General features: G+C 33.5%; 1 protein-coding gene and 1 pseudogene across 1 annotated transcript; one reads left to right on the plus strand and one right to left on the minus strand.

The window, feature by feature from the left end:
• The first annotated feature begins 2,837 nt into the window (after nt 1–2,837).
• Nucleotides 2,838–11,339, plus strand: LOC134246384 (uncharacterized). Its single transcript, XM_062728751.1, has 9 exons — nt 2,838–3,127; nt 5,559–5,653; nt 7,839–7,911; nt 8,741–8,871; nt 8,970–9,033; nt 9,984–10,081; nt 10,205–10,309; nt 10,830–10,976; nt 11,071–11,339. The coding sequence occupies exons 1-9, from the start codon at nt 3,040–3,042 to the stop codon at nt 11,140–11,142; spliced, it is 873 nt and encodes a 290-aa protein (XP_062584735.1). The 5' UTR covers nt 2,838–3,039; the 3' UTR covers nt 11,143–11,339.
• A 1,573-nt stretch (nt 11,340–12,912) lies between these two features.
• Nucleotides 12,913–23,849, minus strand: LOC134246385 (calpain-5-like; annotated as a pseudogene).
• Nucleotides 23,850–24,351: the final 502 nt, after the last annotated feature.

Genomic DNA, 24,351 nt, shown 5'->3' on the forward strand with positions numbered 1-24,351 from the left:
GTTTCACGATTTGTAAACTTTGGTTTACAACTCTTAACTATAGTTAACGATCGGAAATTATAGTTTACAGACGTTAATCTATGTTTATCATCAAAATCTATTGTTAACGTTTTATTACAGACAGATAAACTGAAATTAGCATTCGTAAACTATAATTAACAACCGTTAGATATAGTTTTACAGACGAAAACTATACTTAACGAATTGTAAACTATAGTTCACGGTTTGTAAACTATAGTTTACAGTCGATAAACATAGTTTATCAATTATGAAACTATGTTTAGCACGCCAAATTCACAAAAATGAGCTAATGATAGTTTCACAGTCGATAAACTAGGTTTATTGGTTGTAAACTATAGTTTACGGACTGTTAACTATAGTTAACAACGTTAATCGACATTTTACATTTGTAAACTATAGTGAACGCGATAATCTATGTTTCAGAACCGTAAACTATAATTAACACCAAAAACAATCATTTGCGATCGCAAAACATAGATTATCTGATAAATACAGTTTCACGATTTGTAAACTTTGGTTTACAACTCTTAACTATAGTTAACGATCGGAAATTATAGTTTACAGACGTGAATCTATGTTTATCAACAAAATCTATTGTTAACGTTTTATTACAGACAGATAAACTGAGATTAGATTCGTAAACTAGTTAACAACCGTTAAATATAGTTTTACAGATGAAAACTATACTTAACGAATCGTTAACTATAGTTTTTACGGTTTGTAAACGATAGTTTACAGTCGATAAACCTAGTTTATCAATTGTGAAACTAGGTTTAGCTAATTTTTGTGAATTTGGCGTGCCATAGATAAACTTAGATTAGCATTCGTAAACTATAGTTAACAACCGTTAAATATAGTTTTACAGATGAAAACTATAGTGAACGAATTGTAAATTATAGTTCACGGTTTGTAAACTATAGTTTACAGTCGATAAACCTTGTTTATCATTTATGAAACTATGTTTAGCTCATTTTTGTGAATTTGGCGTGCCATATATATCGTTCATTTTAGTCAATAGTTTTATTCAAATGCCCGAACGAACATGATGATGATGCATATTAGAAATTGAAATTAAAAGCATCACAATTTGTAGTTTTTAAGATCTCGTGAAAAACCACCGTGAAATTAAAAAACAGATACTTTTATACGACTAATGCTGAGCTATCATACTTTACATGTGGATTCACTCAAATATGAGCTCTAGGTCCTTTTCTGGATACAATTATTCTTACCAATTAACTTTTACCTTGGAGATTGACCTAGTTTTGAAAAACTTTAATCTTGGCCATAACTTTTGAATAGTTGGTACCAGGGCTCAAAGTATTCACTGAGATAGGTCCTTTCCTTGGATACAATTATTAATGGCCGTTTGACCTTGATCCTTTAGAGTTCCATCAACTTTTGAAAAACTTCGCCGTAAGTTTTCAACGATTGGCGCTAGAACATTCATATTTCACAGGTATATTTCTTTAGACAAGTCTTTCTTTGGGTACCAACATTTTATATCTCTTGACCTTGACATTGGATTATGACATTTGAGAAATTCAACCCTTGAAATAAATAAAATACCATATGGTGGCATCAGTGTCTCAATCATCTTGTTTTATTTCAGACATTTACTTCGATATTTTTTTTCCAGACTTTCAATCCAACTTTTTATACTTCTTATCTTGTCCACTTCAGAATGATTGATTATTGATTTGATCACTTGTGTTGCTAGATTTAACACCGGGGATGATTTTTAAGATGGTTGTGTTCAAACGTTTGAATTATATGATCTACATGTCGACGGCTCTTGTCTGTAGATGTATTGTCTTTTGGAATGGTCTTAGATATATCTTGGTAATGGCTTTGATCACTATAATATACAAATTGCTGACATAACAAAGCGTCCTTTATTTCTACTGTGTAACTAGAGTTGAAGGGGTCCCATATTGAAACGGACGTAACCACCCACCGAGTACAAAAATAAATTTAATGTTGGTGTATATTTATTTTAAATGCCTACATATTAAAAAGATAGGACACGATGATATCTTGTAATTAATACAATTTTTTTAATGTTTTAAATAAAAATGAAATTGAATAAGGAGCATCTCTCAACTATATAATTTCTTAAAGCACACTAGCTGTAGTTGTTAATTGCAAATTATGCGGTGTGTGTGTGGTTTTTAAGAGGGGGAGCTCTTCTGTACCTGTTACCACATTGTTAGGAGCATGGATCTGCTTTAGTCTTTGAAAAATGACAATCAACCTGCATGTAATGTTTTAAAGATTTTAATGAACAATCCTTATAATTCAGTAATTAATCTTTTTTAAAAAATATATACACATACATGTAAATGTATCCCCTAAAATCACTTTTGTCATAATTTGTTTTCTGTTCTTGCATAAAAATCAGTCACGTTTTTATGCCTCTTTTATAATTCCTCATATATAAGGAATTGTTAAACATTCCAATTCTGTAAGAATAATTTAAGTGCAAAGACATTTAAAATCCTTAAAATCCACTGATAATCATCACACTCTTATGATCAACAATAGGGTGTTAACACGACTAGAGATATCTTGCATCTCTTTAACATATATACGATGAACTGTTGACAGATTTGGATTTTAAAGATAATGCTACAAAATCTGATAAATCCAAAGATTCAGATTGAGAAATATTTCTAAATAGTTTAGGGAACTTGGGGGTAGGAAACTTCCATAAAAATCAATTTAATTATTTTGAATTTGAATTTGTAATATTTTTGCTAAATATTCAGTTCTGATCAATGCTTTCTAAATGAGCATGCTTGTTGTACCAGTCCAGTTACAGAGATTGGTCTGTGGTTACCAAGAATAAAGCCCCCCGTTATCGTTTTTGACAGATAACCGATCAATCTAAAGATCCCCCGGGTCTTTAGTAACTATTCACTCTACACAAACACAAACGACCACTTTGTCTCTACCTCTGGCTGCGGGTAGACCGTGATTTTTGGGGATGAAGCAGGGATAGAGTTCAATAGCAGCAAGATGATGATGGAAACGAAGACCCCGGACACGGCCAGGAGCTTCACGATCACATATACCCCCCGCGTGGCCAAAACCGGAGGTATCCTGGGTATGCTGTTATTTTTACTACCTTTTTTAAAAACATTTTACGGTAGGAATTACATACATGTATATTAGCAGTATATAATTTTATTTGAAGATGTGCAATATTAGTCAAGTTTTCGGTTTTTTTTTATCTTAAAACAAAAAAAAAAAATACACAGGTGATACATGTAATATTGAATAACGAATCTGCCAAAAGTAGAGATAAAATGGTTATTAAGAAGATAAACTGGAAAAGGAAATTTTTTAAAATGTGACAAATCAAAATCTACAGGAAGAATCTAAGGAAAATATACCCAGGTATTTTTCAAAGTAAGACCGACTGTTTAGATTGGGAAAAATAAAGCAAAGTACATTTATATTGTATATTACATTTTAAAGCTTTTTCCTAGGAATCTAAATGTTGACTATCAGTTTTAAGGAATTTGTTGGAGAAAGAGATTTAAAATCTTATATAAAAGAATACTACTACTTCTGCTTGCATAGCAGTCGGGACAAGTTTTTGTCAATGTTTATTTAGAAATCCAGATATTGGATTGTCCCTGATTGATGAAGAATTTAATGAGTTTTAGAAAACTGATTACCTTGATAAATAAATGAAATGAAACGTAAAATAAATGTAGATCTTATCTTGAGCTGGATTCTGCGATATTTTTCAGCATGTCATGTCAAACTCTCTCTCTCTCTCTCTCTCTCTCTCTCTCTCTCCTTATTTATTGCAGTGACAAATACGAGCACCTGCAGTTGTACAGAATTGTTCTTTATACATAAATATGGACATTTAAAAAACGTATTTGTTTACTTTGTTCTCGTATTGTGCCAAGCAACTTGACTTGATGACTTCAGTGAAGTCTGCACACACTTCCCCGGTTTATATACTGCATTGTTTCTAAGTACAATAAAAATACAAAATATTTCAGCTATCCAATTGCTGGAAGTGTGTAAAATGAACCTTCTTTAAAACGGCAACCCTTGCACCCTGTGCCTTTTATTATACCTCCGCTTGAAAAGCAGGAGGTATATAGTAATGGGGGTGTTAGTCCGTTAATCTAGGGGGTACCCATCTATTATCCACAACTCCTCTTATACCACTGAATGAAATTAAATGAGACTTTCACAGAATCCATTGTGACCTCCTATTTCACTTTTTGATCGGACATATTTCGGATCTCCCAGAGCACAACATGGACACTGCCATTCTTTCTGTAATAGTGATGGGTATCCATCTCTTAACAGCAACTCATCCTATAGCACAGAATAAAATTTAGTAATACTTTCACTTATTTTTTATATTACATAATGCCATTTTGCTCCTCTTATTTTACTTTTTCATCTAACACTTATTTTGGGTCTCCCAGAGCAAAACATGGATTCCTTCAATTAAAATCATAAGGGAGGCGGGGGTATGATTTTGTGAGCTCAGTGCTCGCAGTAATTCTAGTTTGTCGTAGGAAATCCCACGTAGCATGTAACGATGATATTAACTTTCTATCGTCAGCTTCCCTTCTTTATGTTCCACTACATGTATACCGTATATCATTATATCATTATCACCTGCATATGTGGTATTTGTCTTAATTCCAGTTGATCATTTCGATATTCAAAGCATGCTTTTACGTTACAAACATTTTCTAAAACAAGGCAAGCTGTTGACAAATATTTGATGGTACAAGGATATCAACATTTTCGAATAAAGTCAACACTTCAAGTCTATGGTTAATACAATAACATACACTTCAAGTCTATGGTTAATACAATAACCTTGTAACCTTGTAAACAAATGCAAGTGTAAGTACTAACATAATTCCCCCTTCCAATAAATATATATATTAAATGGATATTTATTATTTTTTCAAAACACATAGGTGAAATACAGGAAAATCCAGGTAAATCCAAACACCAGAAAGCAGGCTATAATTGTTCTCAACACACACTGTACGCCTATTGTTTTATACCTATTAATTAAATGGGGTGCAAAACGGGAACTCGCCTTTTTAGACTATTATTTTCCCAATTCATTGATTTGATTTTCCTCGTGTGTCCGAGCATGACAAGGAGCGACGTCAGCAGGGAATGCTTACTCCCACATGGCACCTGATCCAACCTCTGAGGTCTGTACTTACTCTGCTCCAAATTTGTATTCGACATGTGCAGCTGCACAAGGGCTTATGGGGGGAGCTTTTGAACTTTATAAAAAGACATATATCTACTAGGTATAAAATGCTTTAGCTTTTTAACCGTTGGAACTAAAATGCTTCAACGTGCAGATATGTAGACGGTCCTAGACAAAACTCAGGTTCTGTCCAAAACGTACATCTAACTATTGCAGATAAGCTGAGGTCGTCTAAGCTGTGTCGTCTATATTGTCAGATATAATTACTTTTATCTTTTTTTTAATGTTACCTTAATTACTTTAGTATTTAATTTTCAATATATAGCACAGCTGTGCATTAGATGTGGAGGGTACAGCGCATCTAACCACGACTACTGCATCCAGTGTGTGGAAAGTCTGAAAAAGACGTGTTGTCATAACGTGAGTATTACATCCAGTGTGTGGAAAGTCTGAAAAGGACGTGTTGTCATAACGTGAGTATTACATCCAGTGTGTGGAAAGTGTTGTCATAACGTGAGTATTACATCCAGTGTGTGGAAAGTGTTGTCATAACGTGAGTATTACATCCAGTGTGTGGAAAGTGTGTGGAAAGTGTTGTCATAACGTGAGTATTACATCCAGTGTGTGGAAAGTCTGAAAAAGACGTGTTGTCCTAACGTGAGTATTACATCCAGTGTGTGGAAAGTGTTGTCATAACGTGAGTATTACATTCAGATGGAGAAAATATTGTCATAACGTGAGTATTACATCCAGTGTGTGGAAAGTGTTGTCATTACGTGAGTATTACATCCAGTGTGTGGAAAGTGTTGTCATAACGTGAGTATTACATCCAGTGTGTGGAAAGTGTTGTCATAACGTGAGTATTACATCCAGTGTGTGGAAAGTGTTGTCATAACGTGAGTATTACATCCAGTGTGTGGAAAAAGACGTGTTGTCCTAACGTGAGTATTACATCCAGTGTGTGGAAAGTGTTGTCATAACGTGAGTATTACATTCAGATGGAGAAAATGTTGTCATAACGTGAGTATTACATCCAGTGTGTGGAAAGTGTTGTCATTACGTGAGTATTACATCCAGTGTGTGGAAAGTGTTGTCATAACGTGAGTATTACATCCAGTGTGTGGAAAGTGTTGTCATAACGTGAGTATTACATCCAGTGTGTGGAAAGTGTTGTCATAACGTGAGTATTACATCCAGTGTGTGGAAAGTCTGAAAAAGACGTGTTGTCATAACGTGAGTATTACATCCAGTGTGTGGAAACGTGAGTATTACATCCAGTGTGTGGAAAGTCTGAAAAGGACGTGTTGTCATAACGTGAGTATTACATCCAGTGTGTGGAAAGTGTTGTCATAACGTGAGTATTACATCCAGTGTGTGGAAAGTCAGAAAAAGACCTTTTGTAGATTCAAATCCGTTCAAGTATTATGACCATGACCCTGGGGGTAGTTGGGGCCATAATGGGGGGGTGCAAAGTTTTACATAGGATTATATAGGAAATCTATTTTGAAAATCTTCTCAAGAACAGCAAAATTGTTGTAATTTAATCAATATATAACCATATATAATGAGATTGAATTACTGTATACAGGGAAATTTTCGCCCCTGTTTTATTTTCGCCCCTTTCGCACTTGTCACAAGTGGGCGAATTTAAAACGGGGAGAATTCAAAGAACATAATATAAATTCTTAAACAGAACTGGGACTGGGCGAATTTAATACGGGGCAAATTTGTAAGCAAGTGTATAAAGGGCGAAAATAACACGGGGCGAAAATAACCCTGTATACAGTATTTGTTTTTAAAATTGTCATCTCTGGATGAGGGGTGGTTGGTAAATAGGAAATAAAAGTTTTAGCCTTTATAAACATTTTTTTCAGGAACAACAGAGATTTTGTTTACATGATAACCCCCTGGAGTAGGATGGGGCCTAAATGGAGTTTTATATACGTATGTCTTCTTCTCAACAACAGCAAACTTATGATAATTCACATTTATAAAGAAGCATCCTCAGATAGTGCAGACTGAAGTTTGGGTAGGTTTGGTCCACAAAAAGTTATCGAAGATTTACATAAGAATATGTAGGGAAAAGAATCTGCGGATGAAGAGTTTAACCATAGGCACCGGTCATTGGACCGGTCGATGAAATGTTGGACCGCTTACGTCACAGAATGGGCGGAGCTTAATCTCATTTTCACGAATGTGTTCAACAGTGACAGACCCGAGGTTACATCACAGAAGACGCTACAAAATATATGTGTGTGTAAAAAAATAGATAAAATGAAAGGTGTAACAAAACATTTATTGACTACTATGTATGTTCTCAGCTTGGTTCTTGTGTCCGACAAAACGCATGTTGCTCTCGAACTCGGTCAATAAATGTATATTAAATTATATTGAGAAACGTGAAATGAAAATTGTTTTCAAAAAAGATTTGAAATTCAGGCTTTATTTTGAGACTTTTTAATCAACTTTTAATGATTTTTGGAGTTACCCTTCCTGCAAGAGGAGACGATATCCTTAACATAAGGTCAATAAAGGTGTTTGCATGTATAACAAATAGAATACCAGTGTTATCAATGTCCCGTTATATGAAATATGTATCTTTCAGAGAAACTATGACATCAAGAGAAAACCAGAAAAGAAGAAAGAAATGAGGAAAGATGACAGAAGAGAGCATAAAAGTAAAGATATTTATTAGACTTAATCAAGTATTAGAGGGGGGGGGTATGGTACTTTATCTCATAATTTTTACATTATTAGCTCACCTGAGCCAAAGGCTCAAGTGAGCTTTTCTGATCAAAATTTGTCCGTTGTCTGTCGTTGTTGTCGTCGTCATTGTCGTCGTAGTCGTTGTTGTAAACTTTTCACATTTTCATCTTCTTCTTAAGAACCACTGGGCCAATTTCAACCAAACTTGGCACAAAGTATCCTTGGGTAAAGGGGATTCAAGTTTGTTCAAATGAAGGGCCACGCCCTTTTCCAAGGGGAGATAATTATGAATTAGAGAAAAATTAATGGCATTTAAAAAAAATCTTCTTCTCAATAACCACTGGGCCAGGAAAGATGAAACTCATGTGGAATCATCCTCAGGTAGTGTACGTAGATTCAAGTTTGTTCAAATCATGACCCTCGGGGGAAGGTAGGGGCCAAAATGGTCGATCAAAGTTTTTCATAAGAATATATAGGGAAATCTTTTAAAATCTCCTTCTCAAGTACTTCAAAGCCATAATTAGTGATATTTATATGAAATCATTCAGGTTTTGTAGATTTCTAGTTTATTCAAATCATGACCCCCTGGGTAGTTAACTTTAATACCCCCCTCCAAACTCAGTAAACTTTCATTTCTGATCTGATATTTGCTTTTTCCTAGTCTGTGTGCTCAAGTGAGCGCTGTGGCCCCTGGGCCTCTTGTTTTTCATTGGCATATTAATTTAAAGATTTAGATGACTTGTGTTCTGATATGTTCCCTTACTATTTAGATAATTCTGTATAAGTATTGGTATGTTATAGATAACTTCTGTATTGGCTGTAAGGTGTCTGACGTGGGGGCAGGAGGTACCCTCTGTCTTATCTGTGTGGCCAAGAGGCGGGAAAAAGAGAGACAGAAGAATATACATAAATATGACCACAAGGACCATTACGTAAGTTTAATTGGTTATAAATACGGTTCACAGTTGAATATTTGCATTTTTTTCATGATTTTATCTTACAAAAGTAATTTTTAAAATTTATACTTCAGTTTGGGTCAGGGGACCTCATCAAGGCCTACTCGGCACCTCCAAGAGACGATTCCTGGAAAAAAGGTTGGTCATCTTTTTTAAATGATATACATGTAGTTAATATGCCGTGCATGTTTTAAACGAGCCTTTTTATTATGTCTTCCCATATTGTTTTTGGCACAGTCGATCATCTTCATCCAATTTTGTCCAGGCCGTAACTTGAATACCCTTTCGCATGAAGACTTCAAACTTGGACCATACATATATGACCATGAGACAGAGGGCAGCCACCAAAATTTTTTACCTTAATCTTTATATAAGCTCAAGGTCAAACTTTTGCATCAAAATATAGTCCAGGCCAAAGCTTGAGTATCCTTTGATATTAGGACTTCAAACTTGTAACATAGAAAGTAGACAATAATACAAGGCATACTACACCAGAATTTTGACTTTGACCCGTTTCTTTCTTCAAGGTCAAATAGAGAAAAAGAAGGTCTGACATAACTTGAGAATCCTTTGACATTTAGACTTCAAACTTGGAAAATGCAGAGGACACATAGAAGACTGCATGTCATCAAAATTTTTGACCTTGATCCAATTATTATAAGGTCATGGTCAATATTTTACATCAAAATGGAGTCCAGTACATAACGTGATTACTCTTCGATATCAGGACTTCAAACTTGTAACATAAAAAGAAGACATTGAAACAAGACGCAATGCACTAGAATTTTGACCTTGACCCCTTTCTTCCTTCAAGGTCAAATAGACAAATTAACTTGATTATATCTTAACTTAAGAATCCTTTCTTATAAAGACTATAAACTTGCAGAGGTGGTACAAAAGTTGGATGCATGCGGCAAAAATTTTCAACTGACATCCAATTTATAAGGTCAAAGTCAAACTTTTACATTAAAAATAAATGCACTGTATTATTTCTACCCTGATGGTAAAATTGCACTTATTAATTTGGTAAAGGAGAGACATGTAATTTTTGTTTAAAAAATACCCACTAGTTTTTAAAATGTTAACAGATTGGCGATGCACTGTGTGTCTTCAGAGGGTAAGACCAGAGAAGAAACCAACTTGTTATGGCTGTGAAATTAAACAGATGCTTTTATCCAGGAGAATGGTATGGAAATCTAATTGTTAAAATGTAACATCAAATTACTTCAAATAATTTTCAATAAAAAATACTTATCCCCTTTTTGTAATGTGTTTGGCATTTTTTTAACAAGTAAAAATCTTTTTTTAGAATATAGTTGATGTGGAGAAAGACTTAAATAAGTACAAACAAGAAGCTACTGGAGTCAAGGAGGAATTTTTGTCTTCAGAGCCGAAGGATGGCGTCACTAAATGGGTAAGAATTGGCTTTTGAATGTAATATAAAAGATAACAAATAGCAATCAATGCCATGCTCAAAAGTTAATTCAAACAATGAAAATCAGGAGCAGAGCAAATACAGAACTCTAAAACATCAGAGCTAGGTGGGATCAGTTCAAGACAAAGGGTGAAGGATTACATAAGAAATGCATCATAAAATTCTTCAGAAAAACAAGAGGGTCAGAGTATGGTTATTCTTTCAAAATCCAAATATGTAGCTGAATCTATTCAAATTATTGTTTATTAATGCTCTAAGAGAGGTGCAGATTTTACACAGAAAAATGCAAGCTTTTCTCAGAAGGCCACAATTTTAAAATCAAGCATCAATGTACATTACTGTAAATTGAAATCAAGCATTACATGGTTTCTCAAAGACTTTCATTTACCAGTAATTAAAATAATTTATATATGTAGATCTGTTCATATCGGCCTCTTCATCCTTGAAACTTTTGTGTACGCTGCTTATCATTATATAATGTCATAATTATAATTTGCAGGAAATGTCATTTGAAGTAAGGAAAAAGTCTTTGGAGGATATAAAGAATTCCGTGAATCGCCTGAATCTCTCCAAAAAACAGGACATGGACAAACAGAAAGAAGTCATGCAATATATTGATGGACTTATTACCGCATGCAAGATTCATGTAAGTTTTCAAAATCTGTTGCAACTTATAAGTTCATTTATTACAACCTTGATGTATAAACATTCTTTGAAGCTGTTTGTTGTGTTTATTACAGTTTGAGAGTAGGAAAGAAAAATCTCAGGAGAATCCACAAAAGGAGGATGTACAAAATCGCACTGAACATTGAACTCTTCATCATGGACTTTAATTCTATCGACTTGTGACTGGTTTTTTTTCTATGTGCACATTGAAAGGCTGTATTTAATCTACACATAAATGTTTGTATAACATGGTTAAAGGAATTTTATATTTTACACAGACATTTTCAGTAAGTTCACATTTTACATTTTGAAAAAATGCATCAAATAAATCAACTGTATTTGAACTACCTTACATCTGTACTTATTGCAAATCAATTTATAACTATCCAAACCAGATTCTGCATATATGCACATACCCTTTCATTTTTCATTATTTCAATTTTTAATGTATTTATTACACACTATCTTATAGAATGAGGTGTATCCCCTTGAATTGATATGTGTCACCTCTAGACCTCATACAGAGGTGACAAGTTCCTCTCATAGAAGTTAAATAAAAAACAAAAATAATGTGGTTCAATAAAAAATTTATTACAAAAGCAAATTAATATAAAATATACCCTGCATGCATAGCAACACCTTAAAATTTACACAGAAATAATAAATGCAATCATAACCAATGAAAATAAGGATTTATAAAATATAAAACTAACAGTTAAAAAATAAATAAGCATAATCACCAATATACCCAATGTTTAAAAGGAATTACTAGACTACTTACTCTATCACAAAAAAATATTTAAAACTATTGAATCACTAAAATCTCTAGTTTTATTCACCGTTTATCAGGACAGAAACTTGCATGAAAATACAAGTTTAAAAAATGCATGATAAAATTCTACCCAAAAATGCTTTGTCACAACCTTTAGAATAATCTAACCATATGGTCATCTATACTACAATACATTCAAAGATTTTAATCAGCAGCAGAATTGTGACTATCAAAATTTGTAAAAAGCTCAGCATGAAGTATTTTACATTGCTTCAATCTCTCTTTATTGATGTAAAATCAATTTATTTTGTTGCATTTTTATTCATAGAGCTCATGTTCAGGAGAGAAAAAGAGTCACAATATATTACATTTTGTACTAGTAAATATATCCATGAATTTATGACTTCAGCAAAACTAGTAAGAATTTTCTGGCATTAAAAAGTAGGTGGCAAAGGCAGCTAAAATTGTGTTAATTATGCACCATACAAAAACACACAAGTCAGATCTAATACACCTTAGACACAACAAGAAATTGCTGGACACAAGATAAAATAAAATTATACACACACTGGATTAAAACAATGAGTATTTTAGGATTCAAAGTAGAAAACAAGTATACATGTAAATATCAAATCTTTGGGATTATCAGAAGCTGGCCAATTTTAAAATCTTGTGTATCTTACAATTCTCTTGCTTTAATTCTTCATTAGTAAGAGTTTATTTTCACTTTTATGGTATTCTGATAAGGCCATTTACATAAGTAAGTGCAACATCATGATAGTGACAGTGCACCAATTGTTCACAATTTGTCATCACAATATATGTACCAAAACTGTCCACAACATGCTGTTGTGCTGTGAGAACAAATAACTTCTCAATGGCACTTTCAACTAGTACATTGTAACACTTTTGCCTGTGACAACGTGCTAACACAAAGTGACAATGGGCCATTGCAATGTGAACAACAGACTAGCACATTGTCAATTTGAGCTAAGACCCCCTACCCTTAATACATCATAGCTGAAGCAGGAGGCCAATAGGCCACAAGGCTCAAACAAATGAGTAACTAGTCTACAGTTGTTATAATTTACCTGTTTCAATAGAATTAAAGAAAGATTGATATACAATTTTTCTTTCAAAAGGAAAAAAAAAACCTTTTTTAATCATAAAATTGTATAAGAGTATACAATTATTTGTAAAATAAATTCTTTAATATTTTTGTATTAATTCAATTTCATTGAACTTGGCAATCAGAAAGGCAAAGCTCATTAATATAAACTCTATCATGTTGATGCAATCTGATAACTCTAATTATCTAAAATCAAAGGTCATCTTAATGGAGAACACATGGGCAATCTCTGAGATTATAGAACAGACAAAAATTTACCATAAAAAACACAGATCTATTTTCCATTGTCTGAAAAGTTAAAAAAATTACCTCTACTTTCACGTCACAACTAACGTATACCAGCAAGAGGTACATATAAAATACATGTAAAGTCATTTAAATTAAGTGACTACTTCCTACACAATATGAAATAAAATAAATCCTACTATTTACAGTTAAATTCATGCAATATATTGTCCAACCAAACCATACATGAATACAAACAATTCCCTAAATAGTACTGCTTTATGAAAATTTAATCACGTCTCACTCTATCAAATTGTGGTTTTAGGGAAAAAAAGCTATATTACTCTTGTGATTTATAAATGTGAAGACACTTTATTTAAGGTGGATGAAATAGTAGTTATTTTGATATTTACTTAAAATCTGTTCAAAGCAAAAGCTGTATAAGTGGTTATATTGAAAGTTTGAAAATTTCTGTATGTTGCAAATACATGTATGACAAAGGTCTACTACAATTAAACAATGCTCTTTAAAAAGGCCAGGAAAGTTGTAAAGCCAAGAGTAAATTTGATAATGATAAAATAGTGTATAAATTAGTCCAACTTTCTTTGAAGCTGATCCCATGATTTAAAACAACATCGAATTTATTTCATTCATGTTTTGAAAAATAAATCAACAACTGCATAACATATAAGTATACTAATTCAAATAGTAAACCATTCAATTTCAACATCTTATTTAACAAACACAAGTTTCTTATAAACATTTATAAAAATATAAAATCCTTTTCTTTCTTTCATTTCATATACCGGTGACTGAGTTTTCCCTCTTATCTTAACTTGCTCACAACCAGTTAAAAAAATACCTTCCTATTTTATTTGAAATGGGTCTGGCAAAGTTTGCCAATGAATATTTCATATTCTATAACTGCTAAAGGATATTTGCAATGTTTGCTTATCGGTAATCTTTGTTTTTTTTTAGGGGGGGGGGTGTGTCTAATTTTTGTGGTTTTAGAAAAAATTTTCCCACCAAACAGTACAACACACAAGCTTCCACACAACTTCAGTTAGCGTAGGAGAGGTGCCAGAATAAAAACATTCATCTTATTTGACTTAACAAAAGATAAAGCATTACACAGCTAACAGGTTCCTGCTTTGAGTGATCTTGATGACTAATTTTCCTGGTTTCTTCTCTCCATTTTTACCCTTCCCCACAAGTTCTACAGACTGGATGGTGTTGTTAAAATCAGCGGTACTTGTGAACACATGCTTTCCAAGGTACGAGTCTCTGATCACGTTGCTGTTCCAAATCTGTCAAAAGAAAAGAAAACAATACAGAGGGACAAGGAAAACAAGCTTTCTACCTTTTTACAATTCTTCATGTTAACCTGAAGAACTGTATTTGAATTTAATCATAATGCATTCAAAAATTTCTGTTTAATACAGTATAAGTGGAAATTTTTGCGGAATGCAAATTTAGTGATGTGTCCTTAAAAATTGATATTTTATTTTTAGCGAGATGTAATTTTAACAATTTTAAAAAGCTCACTAAAGAAGCTATTACAAATGAAGTGCAATCAATTTTTAGCGATCTTGGCACCCTAGCTAATAATGCCAAAATTAAATCCTCACTAAAAATTCTGATTATATGGTATCTAAAATGTGCATCTTTTAATGTTGATTATTATTTTGTATTCTTCATGCAGTGTAGCCTATTAGCCACAATTCTCACTTCAGACACCCTGGCCTCACTGATCTTCAGAAAAACATTTTTAAAGGTATTCCCTCTCAGTGCTGGTTTCATGTAACAGCTCTAGTCTTTTAGTTTCTGATCACATTATGTCTTGTTTCCGCCATATTTTATTTGAATAAGGGCAAACAATTCTTTTTGTAACATTTTATAGCATATCGAACCCCTAACCAGTATTCACAAAAATATACCACAATACGTATTTTGAAGATCAGAATCATGATACACTGATTAACCAGTGAAATCACACAGCTCTATTCCCTCTTTATTCCAAAAGAAACTGAAATATCCTAGCTTTTTCAAATATGCCACAGGGTTGTCCCTAAGACCCAGGGGCAGGGAATTTCCACGCCTATAATGATGTAATCCCCCAGTTATTTTGGTATTCCTCCTTAACTCCTCATTAGGAGAGGAACCCCAGATCCCCTTCCACTTTTTAAATGTCCCTCTTCTATAACCCTGATACTATAAAAGGTTTATTTGTAGGTTACAGCACCTGAATCTTGATGGGTTTCCTCATATTTCTCCTGTAGAAAACCGCCGACTCATTCCACTCAGGATTTATTGTGTCATCCACAGTCTTTGTCCGTACTTTTTCTCTCTCACATTTTATAATGCAGTATGGATCAGCTCCTTGATGATAAAAATCAAAAATTCCCAAATTATTCATATAACAAACCCATTTCTCTTTCAACAGTACACCTATTAACCCACATGTTTATTTATAACTACCTGTAGCTATGTCCTGTCTTTCCAGTCCCTCTGCTTTTAGTACCTGGATCTGGGTCAACAGCCTCACTCCAGCCCCAAAACAACAACAGCAGCAGTAATTCAGGCAGCCCATTCCAGGCTTATCTCGGGTCAACTCCCTGAAAATTGGATAAAGCATATGCATTATATTTTAAGTATTAAAATTTCATGTTAATAAAATGACTGAATTCCCAACAGATTTAGATAAAATCAAGAATACAAACTATACTTCTCTTGTATCAACAATTATATTTATCAGTAAATTAAACTGTTGACAATAAATTTTTGGGTCTTAGACAAAGATATTTCATAAACTGACCATGTCTGTTTTATCTTTTTGTCTGACACTGAACCTGGGGGAGATTTTCATGAATTTTTATGATAATGCAATGTGAAGTACAGTACAAGAAAATATTTTTACTGTTAGTGTGACCGTCATCAAGACAAAAGTTTAGCAGGAACAAAAATAAATTAATTGTATATTTGGTTATTTTCTCTTCAACATACTATGCTGCTACATAGAATAATAAAAAAAGCTGTTAGATCAAGCTTTTTAGGGAACAACTATGTTTTCTTTGAATACAATTTATACTGCACAAACTAATACCTCGATCTCTGTATATAAAATTAACATACTTACTGGAAGCTATTGGCTGAACTAGAGTACATCCTGAAGAGGAACTCCCCCTCAATATTTGGGTCAAATGTGCAGACAATGGCCACATATCGCCCTGCCTTGAGGGCTGGCTGTAGAAATATTGACCTGCTGTTTTTGTAAACACTGGATTCCATAAAAGTCTGCTTAGTGTGATCATGAATTCTGCATCTTCTATTTTTCTCAACCTAAAATAATGACCTTTGAAAGTTGACAGTGATAAATATCACACAAAAATAACCTTTTTTCTTGGAGAAATTATTTCTCTTTTTTAAAGCAATGGAAATTTTAAGACAAGAAATGTAAAGGAACTGTAATTTTGTAAAACAGTATGCCTCAACTATAGCACAGCATTTTTTCCCTCCAATAATTTACCACCTAACAACCAAAAATTGAACATATTTTATTCTGCATGGCCACAAATACAATTGAAGCCACTCTTTTCTACTTTTATTATCAAATCACATTAACCCCAAAATGACAATATCAACTCTGAATGTTTAAAGACTTTTAGGTCCAAAAAGGGAAAAAAATCATAAACAAATGACAGAGATGACAGATAATAGTTCAATGTACATGTATGTGGAAAAGTTTTCATCAGAAAAGCTCACTTGAGTTTTTGCCTGTGATGTCTCGGAGTAAGTATTCCTACAGACCTTAAAGATGGAGAATCCAATTGTTTGTTCCTGACCCCCTGTAGCCGTCCGGTTAGTTTTCTGAAGCAAGTGAAACATTGGCTCATCGTCATCCTCTGTGATATCAAAACGAAACTGAAAATAAACACAGGTCATAATTTAAAGGCTATAATATTCAATATTGGCATTTAAACTTTTTATTTCATCACCTTCATATATGTGATTCTAGCTAGTTTAAGATCTTTGTTGTCATATGAGATTTTCCTCAGATATGACCATTCAAGGTGGATATTACATCGTAATAAAATGAATTTCCAGTACCTGTGGATTTTTGGTGAATGTTTCTTTATGATTGATACATCCCCCAGCTCTGCCTGGAGTTTTCCATGCCCCGTGGGCCAGTCCCTCATGCCAGGTTTTACTTAGTGAAAACATGGAGGTATTGACAACTCGACAAATGGCTGTCTGTACAAAGTACTTGCAATAGTCATCAAAGGTCATCCTGTTATATAAAAATATAGGTCATGTAAGAAATCATATGTAAAATGAGTTAAAATTTAATTTTTAAGGGACAGTTTCAAGAACTGGGTATAAATTGAGTTAAAATTTAAATTTTAACTTTTTTAGGGTGAACAGTTTCAAAATTTAAATATTTTCAGCGATAAAATTCAACCTGGCTAAATAAAATTGGCTGTAAGCCAGATGCTATAAAATTTTACAGGAATTGATCATCATAACAATTTAAATCTGTGTTAAAAGCAATTACCAAAATTCCCAACTAATCAGTAATATTCATCAAAAGTTAGAGTGCCCCAATTTTATCATCTGTCATCCTTTGAAATTTTTCCCATTAAAATTGCCTATCAAAAAGTAAATAAATGTTTTATAAATACAAAGGACCAGATTTCAAAAATTAATTCATTTTAAGATAAGCTGATCTTCAATTATAGATTATAGATTCATCAAACTATGTAGGTAGTTCACCTGCTTCATACCCAGAGACAGAGAAGAAAACAAGATTTTGTATTTTCACTATGTAATCACCCACCTTATCACTGAAAGCCCTGGGGCAATGAAATTCATAATTTTAGAAGAGGCATTCTCTCCATAACTATGCACTAACTTAGTTTATTTAATACCTAGGAGCAGAGAAGAAGATTTTCAAAGAATTCATGTATTTTCACTTTATAATCAATAAAGCCCCCCCCCCCACCAGAACCATTGATGCTGGGGCCATAAAATTCACAATTTTGGTAGAGGCACTCTTGCTCATCATAACTATGTACTTAGTTGGTTTATTTAATACCCAGGAGCAGAGAAGAAGATTTTCAAAGAAATAATGCATTTTCACTATATACTTATTTAGCCCCATCCTAGCACTAGAACCCCTGACCCCAGGGCCATGAATTTCACAATTTTGGTAGAGGACTCAATGCTGATTACAATCATGCAAATAGTTTGACTGCTCGATGTCCAGGAGTAAAGAAGAAGATTTTTAAAGATTGCATTAATTTTAGTGGTTTTGGTCCAATCCTCAGGCCCCAGGGGGGCAGGGCTAATGCAATTTTTGTTCCCCTTGACCCATAGATGCTTTGTGCCAAATTTGGTTGAAATTGGTTCAGTGGATGCAGAGAAGATGAAAATAAATGTTAACACACGACACACGACACACGACACACAACACACGACACACGACGGACGACGTTATTTTAACTTATAGGAAGGTCACCTGAGTTTACTCAGGTGACCTAAAAATTCAACCTGGTTTATGAGTGATGAAATTATATAAATGTTGGGATCTGGAATTTTAATCTAAACTGTAGTGGCCTGGTTAAAATGACCATTTGATGGTGAGAGTTTTAAATGATAATTTAATTTGCGTCAATTTACAAGATACAGGCAACACTACAGACAGCTTTGTTTTTAACATAATAGACATAGAACTTTTGAAATGCTTTGTTAACAAAAGCAATTACCAAAATTCTCCATCCTCTTCAAAAGTTAGACCAATTTTATCTCTGTCATCCTTTGAAATCTTCTCCCATTCAGGTGATCTAAATGAAAAACAAAAAATAAATCCTTCTTCAGATAAGCTGATCTTCATTATTTATAGATTCTGGAAAATCAAGAGATACTGAAAGACACAGATTCTGTCCACACCCTGTCACTCACTTATCACTGAAAGCCCCGTTCCACTCTCCCTGTCCCCATGGATTTCGAAAACACAATTTTCTCCGTCTTGAAAAACACAAGATGTATGAACATTTTTGACAGCTGTGTTAACCTTGACCAGACCGGTTTCTGTGGCTGCCTCCATTTCTTCCGAGGACTCTGCCTACAATAAATCAGTTAAAAATACATAAATAATATGAAGTAAGGATATTGATATCGTGTACAGTTATTTTAACTTACAGGAATAGATGCTGCCATTAATGCTTTTCTGCCTGCTTCCTTCTGCATCCTGGAAAACATGAGCATCGTTATATCCATGTCCAGAGTAAGGTAAAATCCTCCAGGTTTAATTAATAGCCCCCATCCAGGGCCTCATAGCAGCCAAATAACCTGATCAAGGTGAATATAAAGCATTATATTACAATTGTTTAGAGAAAACACAATCTAAACACAATATGTATGATATCATTTCAGATAACATGAACTTCTGCTTACTAGTAATTCAAGTTCAAGAGTCCCACAAAAATAGTAATACACTGTACAAGGATTCCATGTATGCTGTTCTTAAAATCTCATGTTCAAACATTTTTGCTATCATTGACCACAATTTTTCAGATTAATTATTATCTAACACATTTAACAACTTACTTTGCATAAGCTTTCTCCAGTAAAGCACTCCAGAACTCGTTTTTGGTTTGAGAGTGAATATAGATGAGTTCATCATTAATGGTGGGCAGGAAATCATCAATCACGACGTCGGTCCACTTCCCATATCGCCAGAACCGAAAATGGAAGATACCCTGGTAGTTGTCTGGCTTATTCTCGTCCCATTCTTGTTCCTCGGCGTCTGGGATCACCTGTAAGGAAGACACACAGATACTGAAATGACTGGTAATTATCATATGTCTGTGATTTATGTATTTCAAAACAGGTCAGTGTCTACTATTACTGTGATCATTGTAATTACTGTATACAGGGAAATATTCGTTTTATTTTGATTTGATTATTTGGGCGACACATATTCATATAATACAGTATAGGTACTTAAACAAAACCTTGACAGAGCGAATTTAAAACAGGGCAAAATTGTCCGCAAGTGTTAAAGGACGAAAATAAAACGGGGCGAAAATTACCCTGTATACAGTATTCTGATTTGAATTGAACATACATATGTATTTTATTATGTAATAAATAAATAAATTGATTGGGCAGCAGGCATAGCTTATATAAGCCCTCTCCTCAAATATTCTACAGCGAGTCGTTGACCTTGACCTACCTTATGCCAGATGTCCTTGTGAATAGCCAGACAGGAGGAAGCAGCCACAAACCAACAGTTGCCTAGGCGACCCTGTCTAACATCACCAGAACTAGTTCCCTCCACAAAAAACTTGGGGTTTTCACAAATTTGCTGAAAACAAATATAAAATGCATCATATTGTTATAACTGTTTCGTCTTTAATTTCTTTAAAAAAAGATTATAATTATCATTTCTATTGACATTTTTTTATTTTATAGATTTAATTCATTTTTTATGTTTTATTTACAATATCTACTACATGTACTTTACGACTATTTTGAGTGAGTACAATTTAAATAATATCCTTGATTCATTATTTGGGATTTACATGTTTTTTGGATTTTAACTTTGGATCTAATAAATATCTTAAAGTTGTTGTTGTATCTTATTACAAAGAATGGGAATTTGTGGAATTTTATACATACAAAAAATTATTGACTATGAATTGATTATGCTACAAATAATATAACCACACAAACTATTAACTGGTACAAATGGTGGCAGGCAGTGGGAAGATTTCAAATCTATTCTGTGATGGATTTATGTTGTTATATACTGAATGATAATTTGTGACGCTTCATATCATGATGATGACCAAAGTTTACAACTTGTCAACTTGAATAAAATTAGAATAACCATTAATTTTAAGCCCTCAATAAACAACAAAAATAAACAAATCAATTTGTAATTTAAACACTAATGATTCATTCTTAATAACTTCACATATTGGAGAATATTTAAGAAACTCAAAATTCCAGAATGCTTCACATCTGATCTGATTGAACAAGTTTTCCTCTTCACGATATGAATTAACAAAGTAGTTAGTTTTGTATTTCTTTTTATAAAATGAATTTGGACATTTCATGTGACTGCATTGCCTTAAATATATCTTATAATATATTTTAAAAATATAATAAAATGGTGATGTAAGAATTACTTTAGGCCTCTTCCACACCACGTTAGCGAGTTTGGCCTGGGAGTAGAACAGCGAGCGATCGTCAGGTGGAAACTCCAGGTCTATAAACAGCGTCCCCTTCTGTCTGGCTTCTTTCTTGAGTTTTTCATAGTTCTGTCCTTTATAGGTGTGAACGGAGCCAAAACAAGACATCTTCCTTTAAAGACAAAAGGTTTGTGGACCACATCACTCACCTGAGCACTGTGCTAAGAAAAAAAATGTATTCCTATGTAACACTTTGATACCCACAATGTGGCCCCATCCTATCCCAGGAGGTCATGATTTGATCAAAGAATTTGAATTTACACCACCAGATGATGCTTCCATATAAATAAGAATAATCACAGCTTTGCTGCTCTTGAGAAGAAGAATTTTAAAGATTTTTCCTTCATATTCCTATATAAAAATTTAAACATTCATTGTGGTCCCAATCTACACCTGGGGGTCATTATTTGAACCATCTTGAATCGACACTACCTGAGGATGATTCCACATGAGTTTCAACTTTCCTGGCCCAATGGTTCTGGAGATTTTTTGAAAGATATCATTCATTTTTCATTAATTTTAGTTGTCTCCCCTTGGAAGAGGGTGTGGCCCTCGGCCTTCATTTAAACAAACTTGAATCCCCTTATTGATGCAAACCACCACCAAAATGTATGATTTTCTCTAAATCTGACCTTGGTTGATTAAGAGAATTTTTCGTAGCTCATCAAAATATTGACCAATGCTGGTAAAGCATAGTTGGAAAATGAAATTTAACACAACCTTTCAATACCCAATCACAGTATACGAATTATTCCTTGTATACTGTTGATATCAATTGTTGATTTCAATTGCAATGGAAACAAATATTCTCATTGGCTGACATCACAAAAGAGAGGGGTAAATAATAATATTTTAAGATTATGACATTTTAATTTTTTCATGATCGAGCCACCGACAGAAGAGAGCTATATGCGGACCCTTCACCCAAAGATACTCTGTGCCAAGACTAAAGTTTGGTTGAAATTGACCCAGTAGTTCTAAATAAGATAATTTTGTGAAAAGTTTACAATGAAGACAATGACAATAGACAATAGCCTTTGACAAATGACTCAGGTGAGCTAAAATAGATAAAATAAGAATGGCAATATTTCAAAAATTAAAGAGCCTGACAAATCCCATTGTCAGACACCTCGGCTAGTGAATTTTATCAACAAATTGCCAAAAAATCCACAAGACTTACAATAGATAGTTTTCGATAGGCCTCAATCTAGCGAAAGTTACCTCCCGTTGGTCGCCATATTGGAGGTCGACTCAGTGATTTTCCCTCTTTGTCTAACCAAGTTTAAGATGTTGTAGCAGATATATTTGGTGGAAAATCTTTAATAAATATTTTTTTTTAAATAAATAAGGCTTCCAAAAATTTATATATTTCAGAAAAATAATGATTTCTAACTCAAAATAGCAAATACAAAAATTTTAAATTGGTTGAACAATGAAGGAATATGAGCATTTGGACCTCCAGTATGGCGGCCAACGGGAAATAACTCCTGGTGTATCGAAAACTATCTATAAAATCATAATTTTTTAAAATATAAATATATGGTGGGGCAAGCAACAGTTCAAGTAGGGCAAGTGAGATTTGGCCTAGTTTCACTTGCCCTTGTACAAGTACCTAAAAATCATTTGTCAGTCCCTGAATTGGTGAACTTTCATGGAATACTTACGTTTATATGAAGTTCTTGAAATCTCTGCAACATCAACTTATTTTTTTTTAAATATTAAATTTGGTAGAGAAGTTACTGAATGATTTAATGTGGATAATGGATATGGCAATGAATAAGTTGGATTCTTTTTATACAAAGAATGCCAGTATTTATGTTTTACAAACAGAAATGTCCTATCTCAACCCCCCCTCCCCCTATTTTCAAGTAAAGATGTTTAAATTTGGAGAAAACACTGAATTTATAATTTGCATAAGTATAAAAAGAATAGTATAAAAGATAAAAAATTGTATTTATTTATAATCATTATTTATAATTATATTTTTATTGTTTGCTGTTGTGTTTGATCCGCCCAGCACAGTGGCGCATTAAAAAAAAATAACGCCTCGCCCCTCCCACTCGTGGGTGTACTTAGGAATTTGTGAAAAATTCATTTCATGAGCTAGCCCTTTCCAAAAATACTTCTCAGAGAAATATAATTTTTTAAAATACATTAGATATATATATATAGACGTATCCTTTATCAAAACACATCCATTTACGATTTTGAATCACTGAATAAAACTAAACCATGTCATGCTTGCAAATCGTAAACAACCGGTGAAAGCTGGTATTTTTATTGCGCAGCTAATAGAGCAAAGTTACACCAATTAAAAAGTGAAATGTACCTACCTTCTTTATCTTTTGCACCTATTTCAAACTTAGAAGCAACATAAACAGTAATTTGTTGCGATCAAATTGATGGCACACTAGTCTGCCTTGCACACCCAATATTTTGACGGAAGCCGCGTTACCTGTTTTGCCAGAAGGAAGACAACTCTTACTCATAGATGAAAAGGAAATAAAGAGGTGGATCCAACAATATTTCAGAAAATTGTGCATTTTAAGAAATCTTGAGGACTTGTGGTTAATCTATGTTTACCTGCATGAATACAATATACTACTACACAATAATGTATACATGTCATACTTAAATTTTTCTTTCAGTTATCTCACTGACAGGCAAACAGATCGTGTAACACCCCCCCCCCCTTATCTAAATATATGAATTCATTGACTGTCATGTACCTATATTTCGAGTTTCGACACCTGATTTTATGCAGATTTTCAGTTATTTCAATAAATCAGGAACAAAGGTTTTAAAACTATGTATACATAAGATTAATCAGTTAAGGAAATAAAGTTAGTTGGTCAGTTTGTGCAGTCGATAATGAATTTAACCAACAGCTAACTTATCCAGTGGTCAATTTTAACCAGTGTTTGGAGCAACCCTGTCCAGTTGTTCACTTTGTAGAGGACAGTCAATACGCTCA

The sequence above is a fragment of the Saccostrea cucullata genome, unplaced genomic scaffold (genome assembly GCF_032062105.1).
Source record: "Saccostrea cucullata isolate Sc308-1 unplaced genomic scaffold, CSIRO_AGI_Scuc_v1 ctg22, whole genome shotgun sequence".
In the NCBI taxonomy this organism is placed as follows: Eukaryota; Metazoa; Mollusca; class Bivalvia; order Ostreida; family Ostreidae; genus Saccostrea; species Saccostrea cuccullata.

What these genes read in the sequence shown, in the direction of transcription:
- LOC134246384 (XM_062728751.1), top strand. Translation starts at nt 3,040, where the DNA reads ATGATGATGGAAACGAAGACCCCGGACACGGCCAGGAGCTTCACGATC. An exon ending in AGACGATTCCTGGAAAAAAG is followed by an intron (nt 9,034 to 9,983) that starts GTTGGTCATCTT and finishes AAATGTTAACAG; the next exon opens with ATTGGCGATGCACTGTGTGT. An exon ending in TGCTTTTATCCAGGAGAATG is followed by an intron (nt 10,082 to 10,204) that starts GTATGGAAATCT and finishes ATCTTTTTTTAG; the next exon opens with AATATAGTTGATGTGGAGAA.